This window comes from Apus apus, chromosome 4, assembly GCF_020740795.1.
Source record: "Apus apus isolate bApuApu2 chromosome 4, bApuApu2.pri.cur, whole genome shotgun sequence".
Taxonomy (NCBI): domain Eukaryota; kingdom Metazoa; phylum Chordata; class Aves; order Apodiformes; family Apodidae; genus Apus; species Apus apus.
Window position 1 is genome coordinate 96,798,480 of NC_067285.1, and position 12,474 is coordinate 96,810,953.

Sequence of the window (12,474 nt, forward strand, 5' to 3'; positions counted from 1 at the left end):
AATGAGTTGATATGTTGAAAGGGTGATCCCTCATGAATTCAGGTGTACACCTGGCTGCTCTCAGTTGCTTACTGAGCTGGGCTGCTGGAGTGGTGACAGCTTCTACCAGCTGCAGAACTGTCCCAAAGTTTCCTGGGCTTTTTACAAAAATGTGGCAAGCTGCCACTGCTCCCAGCTCCTCAGGGCTGTGGATTAATACTGCAGTTAAGACCCTGATCTTTCAGTGTGAATCATTATGGGCCCCTGCACTGTTAAAATAAACAGTAAAGAAATTTCAGAGCATCCTCATTCATTAGCTGATTTCACTTCTTGAGATACAGTAAGCAAAAAGCTTTGCATGTAATAGCCACAAATGAAAGGTGAAGCGGGATCAAACAGAGGGAAGATGTTGGAAATATTAGTAACATTTGGAAAAGATGATTTGACCCTTTTCTGGAGTGAATCAGCATACCTGTGCTGACTGCAGGAGAGCTACAGAAGAGTCCTGAGTCAGGACATCTACACACTGGCTTCAAGGATTTCAAGAAGGGATTGATGATGGCAATGGTGGTGGTTTAAAAATTTTGCATTATTTTTTAAAGGAAGAAAATTCTAAGGAAAAATCACAATGTTGCTCAATATATGCACTTTAAAGGGGTGCACATGAAAGACAAGGTGGCTGAGTCTCCATTACAACTCAGTCTTTGGCCTCTGTAGTAAGATTGCTGACAAGTAACAGGTATTACAGACATAAAATGCTAACCACGAGGTGAACTCGTCTCCATGAATAGGCAGAATAAGCAAAAGAGAAAGAATTATCAAGGGTAGAGGATTTAAATACCTTTGTGTGGGTAAATTATCAACTCATTTCATATAGCTTTTCACTGGCCAAGAGAGAGTATCTCTGGAGACATTTTACTGAAGGCAAAAACCCAATTAGAATAAGATTGTTACACAACTAATAAAGTGTTTTCAGACAGACAATTCTTTTTAGTGCTGTAGAAATATTAAATCACTAGAGCAAAACATGTAAAAGCAGGCAATAGCCCAGTTTTCATGGTCTTTAGGCACCTGGATCACTCATTTTGGGGACCGGTTGGTGTTCTGGCAGTTTTCAGCACTAGCCACTGTGTTTGCCCATGCACAGTGACACAAATGCCAAGTCTTAATTATTTTGAGAGCTAATGCCATTCTGGACACGCTAGAAACTTTTGCTGTCAGAAACATGGAAGTGCGTGTGTTCAGTGACATACTCAGGTTCCTTGGATCCTTCAGCTGGGTAAAAATTTACAGCGGTCAAAACCCCTCTGGCTCTGATGCGTTTATGTTAAACTAACGACCAAGGATGTTAAGAAGTTCCTGCAGTGTGGTTGGGAAGTGATGCATAACTGCTTCTGCATTAAAAAGACCCATTAGTTAGCAAGATGCGGTCATTATTGGTTTTGTAAGTGTTTAATAAGTGCATGTGTTTGCCTTGTAACTTGATGTTTGAGATTGTCCTCCACGCCTTTTTCTTACACACTGTAGTACATTTAGGTGGTCTGAATACTTAGGATCTCCTCCTTTAGATGGAAGCAAACCCTTTTAGTGAGACCTTGCTTGAAAGTTAGGAACATGGTGGAGCAAGTTCCTGAGAGCACATAGTGCTTCCTCTGACCTCGGTGGAGATTGAAGATGCTCAGCTCCTCCTGATTCACCAAGGCTGTGCGATGTGCGGGTTGGATGCCAGTCTGAAACATGAACTTCTGTGGTGACAGTGCTGAAGCCATGAAAGAGCCTCCATTTGGCCATGGCATTGCTTCTCCCCAGTGCTGTCAACACCAAGACTCAGGTTACCACAGCAAAACAGAAAGCTGCTGCTTCAGTGATTGTTGCGCAAATGTGGATGTAGCCAACCATCTCTCCCTCTGCATCTTCCCTCAGCGCCATTTCTGCTGTATCTAATTATTGTATTTCTTTATAAACAGCAATTTAAGACAATTAGGAGCAATAGCATAGTCAAACCTTTAAAAGGTTATCTACAATGTCATTTTCTTGACTAATGTGTTCCTTCTGCCATGTCGTTTGTGAATAGACATGTGTTAGCCAGCTAGTGTGCTTCATCTGTGGTGACTTTGATTTATTTGCTCTGTAAATTGGGACTGAAGCAATAATGGAAAGTGACATTAATTGTTTAACAGAGTCCTCTTTGTCACATCCTGTGCTTTCTCTGGGGTGTTTGAATGTTGAAACTTGTACAAAACTAATTGAAATTGCTGTGATGAGGACCAGTGTCCACTCAACTTTCTGTTCTTGAATGTCAGCTCACTTGAATGTCTGTTTGAAGCATGAGAGCTGAGCAGCTAACAGCAAATATCAGAGTTTCTTCTGGCATGCTATTATTAAAGAAGGCATTTCCCATTACAAATAGTAACACTTCCAGCTTTGTTGCTATATTTTTAAGCTGTAAGGCTTAGCGATGTGCCCCGCCAGCTACACCAGTTCCTGGTGTGGGGGTCAGGCAGCCAGACCCCTCCGTGGCCACCCCAGGACTGAGGGGGTGATTCGTCCCACTGCCTGTGATGGGCTTCAAATGCTATTGGGGAAAAAAGTCAGCACTTTGTTACATTGCAAAGGTGTGGGGTTTTTTCCCATAATGCCTGTTTGAACTTTTCTAGAAGTGACACTGTAATTTTCCTCTCAAAAAATGGCTGTGAAAAGCTGGATTTGGAGCATGATTTTATTCACAGGGTGGCTCACATCTGCTTATTTCCCTCCTTTGCACACTGAATTACCACGGCACTGTGCATGTGTCTGCTTGGTATGGTGGAAACCACCAGATAGCGAAACTTAGACTCTTTTTCTCAATGGCCAAGCCCCTTTTGGCCTTCTAAGTAAATGCTTCTCCTTAGCATTAACATTGCCTCAGTGTTTACTTGTTTCTTGGGGATGGTGCTGTAAACACCAGAACAGTTTGTGCTCTGCCATAGCTTTCTAGCTCAAAGACTGAGTTTTTCTGTAAGAAGCCTTGAGGTGGGATTTGGCAGAGAAGCCTGGCAGGAGCAATTATCTGTGTGGTTTATGAGCAGCTCTGTTTGGAGTCTGGTAGATAGAAGTATTACTAAAAAAAGTCATGCTAAGAGGATACCCACATTCACTTAAATGTCTTTTTTTTTTTTTTCTGAGGTGTAACTGGAAATATTTTGTAGTTCACTTTTTAAATTTGGGTTTTTGTTTGCATGTTTCTCATACTGTTATATTCCTTGCTAGTTCACTTTTAAACTGTGAGATTTGAACATAGCTGAAATCTCTTCATAGTGTGAACCTGGAGCATGATGAGCCACTCCGAAGCTGGTGGAAAAACTCTCAATTTCATATCTCTAGAATCAGTGAAAGGCTTTCCATTTACTTTTGTAGCACTAGGATCAGCCTAGGAATCCTAGATAATTGTTCTGTCACAATCTATTTCCAGTCTTTCTGAAAAATATATATAATGATTTTTACACAATTCTGTTCCTCAGAACAGTCAGTATTCTGAAAAATCTCTACTTTAATATACAGTAGGGACTATATTTCATTAAAAATCAGAAGGCGTTTAAATTTACTCAATTTGAGAAAAAGGAAGTCTTGTTGCTGAAGTATGATATCTAACATAAATTAACATTATAGCCACATCTGATTAGGAATTTATCTACTTTTTATAATTGCATTAGGAATCTGATAAATGCATATAATAGTCACACTGAACACTCAAATGCCATAACTCGAAAGGACAACTTCAAAGGCCTAGTATATTTGTTTGAAAGAAACCCAAAGAGCCTGCTATTTACAATATGCATCCTGATAGCTTGTCTTATGCCAGATGCTCAGGAGTAAGAAGGTGTTCGTTTGGGGGTTTGGAGCAAAGTTTTCCAGAAATATGAAAGGGAAGCCCTTTCTCACTTATGCCAGGCTGCATATGTGAAAAAGGTTTTCCAAATTTTACCATGATTCATTGTGGTATTCTGATGAGCTGTCTTATTCTCTGATTCTTGTAATTTTGTCAGGTCAATTAGCTGATATTCAGTGTTGAAAAGAGAAAGAAAGAGACAGCCTGGGCTGACACCATCGTTATGTATCAGCAGCTTAAACACGTCCTGTAATATTATTCCTGGGTGATCACTTATCATTCGTAACACCAGATTAAAAAAAAATAAAAGAATTGTGGAAGAAAAGTAAACTAGAGCGATACACTGTGAGTGCAAAGAGTTTTCTATTGGATGCAGAGATGGATCCTTTTGTTGTGCTTAATTACATCTTCTGAGGTTCTGTTGCAGGTTTCAGTTTCAAGGGCTGGCTTAACTATGTTTTGACTGCTTTTCACATATAGAGGCATCATTTTGTTCCTTTTCTCTTCTCACCTGGTTCTGCATTTTTTTTTTGTCCCCTCCCACAGAAGATAGATGAAGAGAGTGAGGCAAACTTGCTAGCCGTTCTCACTGAAACACTGGACAGCATCCCTGTGGATGAGGATGGATTGCCTTCATTTGATGCACTGACAGATGGAGATGTGACCAACGAAAATGCCACTAGCCCTTCCCCAATGCCCGACGGCACCCCTCCAACTCAGGAGGCAGAAGAGCCGTCTCTAGTAAGAACCCTTCCTACTGTTTAACAAGAATTGGATGTGCCTCTGGCTACCCGCTGCATGGGTATGATGTAGTCACAGTAAGGTCTGGACTTTTCATTTAGACTGAAAAGGAAAATCAAGAACTGAAAATTAAGTGGGGAAAAAAGCCCATGAAATAGCCTTAAGATGACTAATAAGGGAATCTATTTAAAAGTGTGTTGAAGAGATTGCTTTGGAGATTCTTTTGCTAATGGCTGACACTTTTGCTTATTATTCTGTTCCAATAAGTTAGGGTAATGGTTATTAACTCATATTTCATTTCTGGGGCTATTTTTCTCTGTGTATGTTTAGATGTCACTTTTGGTGATCTGTTAAAAAAGGGCCCATTGAATCTGGGAGGACGTGGGGTTGATTTTGTGCCTTTAACATTGATTTGACCAGTAACCACCAGCTTAGTGCTAATCAGGGCAAATCCGAACCTTGGGTGAGGAAGTAGGTGAAACCTTATATGCATTTTGCTTGGTAAAACCAGTTTGAGATGTGATTCTGTTTCTGCTGAAAGCCCCTTATTGCTGGCTTCTGCGGAAGCAGAGTGAGATACCTGCATCTTGACACTGTATCCATTAGTCTGTTGAAGTTAGTGTCTCTGTTTAGATCAGAGGCCTCTTCTGTCAAACAGATCGCCAATAATTTTATTTTGCCATGGATTCCAAAATCCAAGACCCCTGTCATTTCTGCTTGCCCTGCAGTATACTGCAGTAAAGGAAGCAGAAATAAACTGCTAAACCAGAAGAAAATAAAATCTGTTTGCTCTGGGGAATATTGAGCCCTTCTTTCTGTTTTATTGTACTTTACTTGCTGAAATTGATATTGCTAATTTTAAGTAACTGTGCAAAAATGTAGATTAGTAATTTTAATCCATAAAGATGCATAACTTTACTCTTTTCCTTCCACCTCCCTTTCCCTGATGTGTTTGTAGCTTAAGAAGCTCTTGCTGGCTCCAGCCAACACTCAGCTAAATTACAATGAATGCAGTGGTCTCAGCACACAAAACCATGCAAACACTAATCACAGGATCAGAACAAGCCCTGTGGTTGTTAAGGTACAAACTTAATCTTTGTACTAACAATAACAAAAAAAAAGAATAAGAAAATAACAAAATAGTGTAACAAGGACTTTCATGCTTTTAGCGACCTAGCAGGCAGTAGATCTGTATGTATTGTATTAATCTGCATACTATCTTGCAACTACTTAAAAAAAAATGTGAACAGATTATAGACTGGGTTCCTGAAATCACCTGAGCTTCTTTATGCTCTGAATATTTCATTTATGCTTTTTCTCTTGGCAGAGTCCAGTTGTAGTCCCACCGTCTGTTACTCTAGCCTACTTTATTGATATCTAGAGTAGTAGGGGGTACAATAAAATTTGCTGATGGACTGATGGTGTTTATGAGTGACTCCAGGATGTGGGACTGCCATTTTACCAGCTGTCTGAGCTAAGAAAGATGACACTGGATTCTTGGCAAAAGATGTGTATCAGCCATTAATTGGATAGAATGGGGGCTCTGACATAATTCTGTTAGCAGGCAGTATTAAACGATGTTTGTCTTGCCATTCACTGTAACTGAAAACAGAGCATTTAGGGGTACTTATGAGAGTTGTGAATACTGGGCTTAAGCAATCAGCAGCAAATTAAGGTTTAAACCAGCTTATTTTTTGTTCACAGTGAAGGTGCTGTAGGGTCTTGTTAGTTACATGTTGCTGAGTAGGAGCATTGAAATGTAGGAGAAATGAAATAAAAAGCTGCATAAATGTCATTTAGGAATTTTAAATGTAATTTTCTTTCCTTGTTCTGCAAACAATTATTCACAGCTCATAGATCTAGTACACTTAGACTGAGCACTTCATTGAAAATCTCATCTCTTCAGAAAACCTATATCCATTCTGATAAGGTTCAGCTCACTAATTTTAGCTTTATTTTATTCTATTTTATTTTATTATGCCCTGTTTTTAAGACTGAGAATTCATGGAGCAATAAAGCAAAGAGCATTTGTCAACAGCAAAAGCCTCAAAGGCGTCCCTGCTCTGAACTTCTCAAATATCTGACTACAAATGATGACCCTCCTCAGACCAAACCAGCAGAGAACAGGAACAGCAGCAAAGAGAAATGCATCTCCAAAAGGAAGCCTCATCTGCAGTCTCAGACAAATCATCTGCAAGGTAGGTGTGGCACCACAGAAGATGGCTTTGGTACCAGCAGTAATGCTGAGAAGCTGAAATACCACAGTTGTGGATACCCTCGATACCTCTCCTGTTCTTTGCGTTGGTATTGTAAATCTGGCATCTCCTCAGTATAGAGAGATTTTTAAAACAGTGTAATGAAGTTAGGATTAGTTGGCTAGATTTAGCTTTTGAACAATTTTAATCCTGTCTCTATCCCCTTCCAACCTCAGAAAAGGAATCTCAGGGAAAAAGAAGTTTTAACAAGTACCACATGTTAATGTACCAGGCTAGCTGGAGATATTTATTCACAGAGTACTGTACCACTAAGAAATCATTATACCTCTAAACAAGCTGGGCAGGCTGGTTCATTAGTGAGCTTCTTTCTTTTTTGCTAGCGTAAAACTGAAGACATTGTTAACCTGCCACATAGTCCTTAAGAGACAATAAATAGTGCTCTTACTGCTACAGAGAAAGCAATAAATGTGTCATTCCTGTTCAAGCTGGAATGCCGGTTTGTAATTTTATTTTGTAAATAGTTGAAAGTTTAGCTGCCATCCTGATCTTTCTCTCTCTATTTAGATTCTTTATGGCCAGAACTAAACACTTGTGTTGACTTTTAGTATCCCCCAATGCATAAGGAACTGGTCTATATTACAAGCAGCTTCTATGACAGAGATGCAAGAACTCAAAGCCCCCTCTCTCACTTTTTCTCCCCCTCTTTCCCCTGCCTGTGTTCCCAAGATAAAGGAAAGCTGTAAAAGCTTACGAGCCTAAAGGGAGCTTTTTTTAAAGCTACTGTTACTTTAAAATACCCCTGTGTGTACATACTGGTCTGGCATCTAGAAGGCCAGGTGCCTATTTTGGTCACATCAGTGCAAATCCTGGATGGCTCCACTAAAGTCAATGGAAGTAAACTGGCTGCAAGAGAAATCAAGATAGGACCCCAAATGAGTTGATCTGGTATTTTTAAAGCAGCAATTGTAAACTGTATCTTTTTTTTCTTTTTTTCTTCTATCCCTTCCCCCCTCCCTGCTTTTTCAGCTTCCATCAAATCTGATTTTTCACTCTTAAACAAACTTAATAGAAATAACCTTCCCTTCTCACCACTAAATACCCTATTTGCAGCTGTACATTCTGATATCCTGTGTATAGTTTTTCCCATTATGGTCTCAAATTCTCTGAACAATGTTTCTTGTAAGAAAGAAATTCAGCTGCCCCTAGAGCTTCTTGGATGCCAACTGCCATTCCTTCTGCATGGCTTCACCAGTCTGCTTCACAGCAAAATCCAAACTGAACTGTACATGTAAAACCTGGGTCTTCAATGATGCTGAAACATAGACCTGCCAGAAGTTACAAGGGGCTTTAGTAACACTTTTGGGTGTTAGGATGATACATGATAAGGTGTATCATGTATAACATGCTATATGCACGTGTTACACACATGGATGGATGCCCACACACACATAAGCATGAATTATAAAATCTTCCTATTCAGGTCAGAGCTGCGTTTTTTTTTCTCTGGCTGAGACAATTGTATAGATTCAGTGCACATAAGCAAGGCATATTGGGTTGTGGAAACAGTGTAGACAGAGAGGTCAGGAGAGTCCAAATGGACGTATTGCTAACTTGCCAGTACTTAACAGATGACTGTGACTTCAGTGGTATTGCAGGTGAAATTGCAGACAGAGAGAAATTACTCCTTTAATTCCTGCAGTTTAATTTATAGGCTTCTGAAATGTTGTTTTTTCATCAAATTTGCCTTATACACCAATATATGACTTCAATATCGATGGATTTGCATATAATACAAATACAAGAATGTAATGCTTTCAGCTTGGATAGTCAATTCATGCAGAATCGACCTTGCAAATTTAACTGGTATTTGCAGACCTGGAGTCATTTGTTCATACATTTAATAAAAAATATGAGAAAATTGTCTCCTGCTGTTGTAAAAAATAATCAAGGTCTGGTATTTTCTTTCGAAGTTCTGATAAGCTCACAAAAGTCAAACAGTATTTTGCTTTAGGGTTACTGTTGCAAACATATTGCAAACCCACGGGAATGTCCACAAACCCAGTCATGCCAAAGATCATGTGTGGTTTTGCGTTGAAATCTACCCGTGAGGAAACTTAGTTCTTTTGAACCTGAATGTTTTCAGTTTACAGGGACAAGCAACTTCATGTGAACCCTTTTTAATAAGAAAAAAACCCCACCACAGTAGACCTTGAAACTCTAACAAACAGGCTGGAAGGAGAATTATAGTGCCTTGGCTAAATATTTACAGTATCAGCAGCTGCATGTGAGGAAGAATCTTTTGCATGAATACTGTTTGGTCAAACCCTTGCCTAGCAATAAGAAAACTGATGGGTGTTTTGGTATTCCAGTTTCTCAGCAGGAGAATTGAGTGATACCTGCCTAAAATTAATACATACAGTGTGAGATAATGCTTTGGTTCTGTACCCATCTCTGGCAGATTTGCTTCAGAATTCTATACGTATCTTCTGATGTGGGACTAATGAGAGTTAGAATGAGACTTTTTAGAGGCTTAAATAGCTCTGACATGTACAGCTTCCTTAGAAAGCCTCAGTTGGGTAAGAACAGGTGCATTTTCATCCTCTAAAAAAAAGTGGAAACTTTTGTATAAATGTTTATTCCAGGGCCTTACTGTAAGGTCTGGTTTTTTTAAGTCAGTTTTACCTCTAGGTAGCCACTGGCAAACATTAGCATCCCTAGATGTATGTAAAATGCACACAAAGATGTGTCAGGTTACATTTAGTTTTTCTGCACCTGGTTTTATGCACAAATCAGTGGCACTGCTGGATCAGACAGCTCGTTGAGGTACATCTCCTCACTCCGGCATTGACTTCTGAGGAAGGTGAACTCGAGGTGAACACCTGAGCTTCCATTTCTAATTGTGATATGAGGAGGAGGAGAAACAATATGCAGCTCTTGAGAATTGAGTTAATTTTTTTAAAAATGTATTATTACTTCAGGAATGCTCTAGAGCTTATAAAAGTAATCAATTTGCATATAAAATCCTTTAACGTTGATGGGAGCTCCAAGCCTAGAAGGAATACAAAATACGCAGTAGTGACACTCTGGACAAAAGATCTGCAGTGCAGGAGTGTTCAAGGGGAACATTTTGTCTTAAGTAATTAATTTGCAGAAGAGATCCCCTGCTGTTGTTCTTGGTACAGTGCTCTCTGTGTTTAAACATCAATCTAACTTCTGAAAAGTAAAATTTGCAAGTAATATTATTTTTAATTTTTAAACATTTTACTGGCAATTAAAAGAATCTTAGTTGTGTTACAATATCCTTGTTCTTAGTTTGCTTTGGGAAAACGCAAGTTTGCATGAATAAAAACTACAAAGACTTGCAATTTTATAGATAGAACTTTTTTTGTGTGTATGTTGGGATTGTCTGTGACTGTCTGTGGCTTGTCATAGTTTGCAAGATAATTTTCAGAAATTTTGACGGTAACTGGTTGGATTCTGGCCTCATAGAAACAACCTGTTCTCAGTGCTACATACAAAACTGTATATTGTAGAAGTAAAATTAACTGAATATTCATAACGATCTGTTACTTCATAGTTACTCTGCTGCTCCTGTTTTCAAATAAAACATGAACTGTAGTCTAAATTAAGAGAAATAACATTTTCACAGTGTATCCTCTAGTTTTCTTCATTGTTTTTTAACATGTACCACTCTTCTGCTGAAAGGTTCTTGGCATTTGGGTTGTGTACTGCATTTCAGAGGTGCAGTAATTGATGTAAATAATTGTTGAAATTTAGGTGCCTTTTTGGTACCAGTATATAAGGAATCAGGAGGAGTCTCCTTATTTATCTATCTACCCATGGGACAGCAATGTGCCCTTGTGGCCAAGAAGGCATCCTGGGGTGCATTAGGAAGAGTGTGTCCAGCAGGTCAAGGGAGGTTCTCCTCCCCCTCTGCTCTGCCCTAGTGAGACCAGTTCTGGACTCCCCAGTTCAAGAGGGACAGGGATTTACTTGAGAGAGTCCAACAGCGGGCTACAAGGATGATTAAGGGGCTGGACCACATGTCTTATGAGGAAAGGCTGAGAAATCTGGGGCTGTTTAGTCTAGAGAAAAGAAGACTGAGAGGTGATCTTATTCATGTTTATAAATATTTCAAGGGTTGGTGTGAAGAAGGAGGGGCCAATCTCTTTTCAATTGTGCCCTATGGTAGGACAAGGAGCAATGGAAGCAAACTAGGACACAGGAAATTCCACCTCAAGATGAGGAAAAACTTATTTACTGTGAGGGTTACAGAGCACTGGAACAGACTTCCCAGAGAGGTTGTGGAGTCTCCTTCTCTGGGGACTTTCAAGATCTGTCTGGATATGTTTTACTGTGACCTACCCCAGGTGGTCCTGCTCTTGGCACAGGGGGTTGGACTCTGTGATCTCTAGAGGTCTCTTCCAACCCCTAACATTCTGTGGTTCTGTGAAATGGTATTGAACTATCAGAGCTTAGCCCTAACTGACTAACATGGGATTCCAGCACCAAAATAAAATAATAAAAAAAATCTTTTTAGTGTGAATTATGGAGTGTTTAAAATATTACATAATAATTTTCTTTTTCTCTTTAGCCAAACCTACAAGTTTATCACTTCCATTGACGCCCGAGTCACCAAAGTAAGTACTAAAAAGTGCAAACATTTGTAAAAGGGAGGGGTGTTCAATAGATTTTGGCTACAGCAACTCCATTTCAGCTTGTTTTTATAAATGTGCCCTGTCTTCCAGTGATCCCAAGGGTTCCCCATTTGAGAACAAGACTATTGAACAAACCTTAAGTGTGGAACTCTCTGGAACTGCAGGTGAGAAATGGGGAGTGCTGACTTCTTTAAGCATGGCTTGTGTGTGTTTGTTCATTTTAATATACCACATGAACACCAAGATCTCACAGAGGTCTCCAGTAGATTAACTTCAGTGCACTTTAGCATTGACTTTTTATCCAGTTACCTGGGAAAGAATGTTTGAAAATATGCCTCCAAACCTACAGAAGAGAGCATAATTTCTGGGAAAATATGAATGAAACCATTTATCTGTTCTACTTCCCCATTTCCCTATAGATTTGTTTACTGCTGAGCACCATCTTTCAAAGACAAACCCCACAGCACAGTGTAATAGATGTTACAGATGGAAAAGTTATGTCATCCGGTCTGTCTCCAGGCCAGTCTGGTGCTGTACGTGACTGCATGTTTCAGTGCTTTGTCGATTCTAGATTAATATGTCACAAATAACAGCTTTCTCCTCTACCATTGTAAAGTTATTCCATAGTTTAGAGGTAAATTTTAAAATTTGTATTAGTTTTATATCCTTGCTTTCTCTTATTTCTTCTGTTAGCACACTTTATACAATTTACCTTTATCCTCCTCCTCTTTTCCGATCCCTGGTGTTCATACCTTTGGCAGATTTGTAGATTTTTTCTCATATGCTGATTTAGTTAATGCATCACCCATTGCACTCGTTTAGTTCATCTGTTCTTCTTCCCACCAAAGTCAATTTCTTCAGACTCAGATCTGTTTTACTGCTTTCCTCTGAACTCTGTTTTGCCTCAGTTTTCGTGAAGTGTCCAGAGCTGAGCACAAGAGCTCACAATGAGTTCCACCTGAGTTCTTACCAAGACTGTTTTCTTTCTCAGTTGTGTAATATTGAAAAGAGA

General features: G+C 39.4%; 1 protein-coding gene across 4 annotated transcripts in view; it reads left to right on the plus strand.

The window, feature by feature from the left end:
* The window catches only part of PPARGC1A (PPARG coactivator 1 alpha), a 371,513-nt gene that overhangs the window by 334,145 nt on the left and 24,894 nt on the right, over positions 1-12,474 (plus strand). For 3 of the 4 annotated variants that reach the window (XM_051616631.1, XM_051616632.1, XM_051616633.1), the window contains exons 3-7: positions 4,394-4,588; positions 5,547-5,669; positions 6,582-6,786; positions 11,399-11,444; positions 11,553-11,626. In XM_051616631.1, the coding sequence (XP_051472591.1) occupies positions 4,394-4,588; positions 5,547-5,669; positions 6,582-6,786; positions 11,399-11,444; positions 11,553-11,626 (643 nt within the window). Of the gene's footprint in view, positions 1-4,393; positions 4,650-5,546; positions 5,670-6,581; positions 6,787-11,398; positions 11,445-11,552; positions 11,627-12,474 lie in introns of those variants that run through there. The other variant, XM_051616635.1, reaches the window with a different exon arrangement.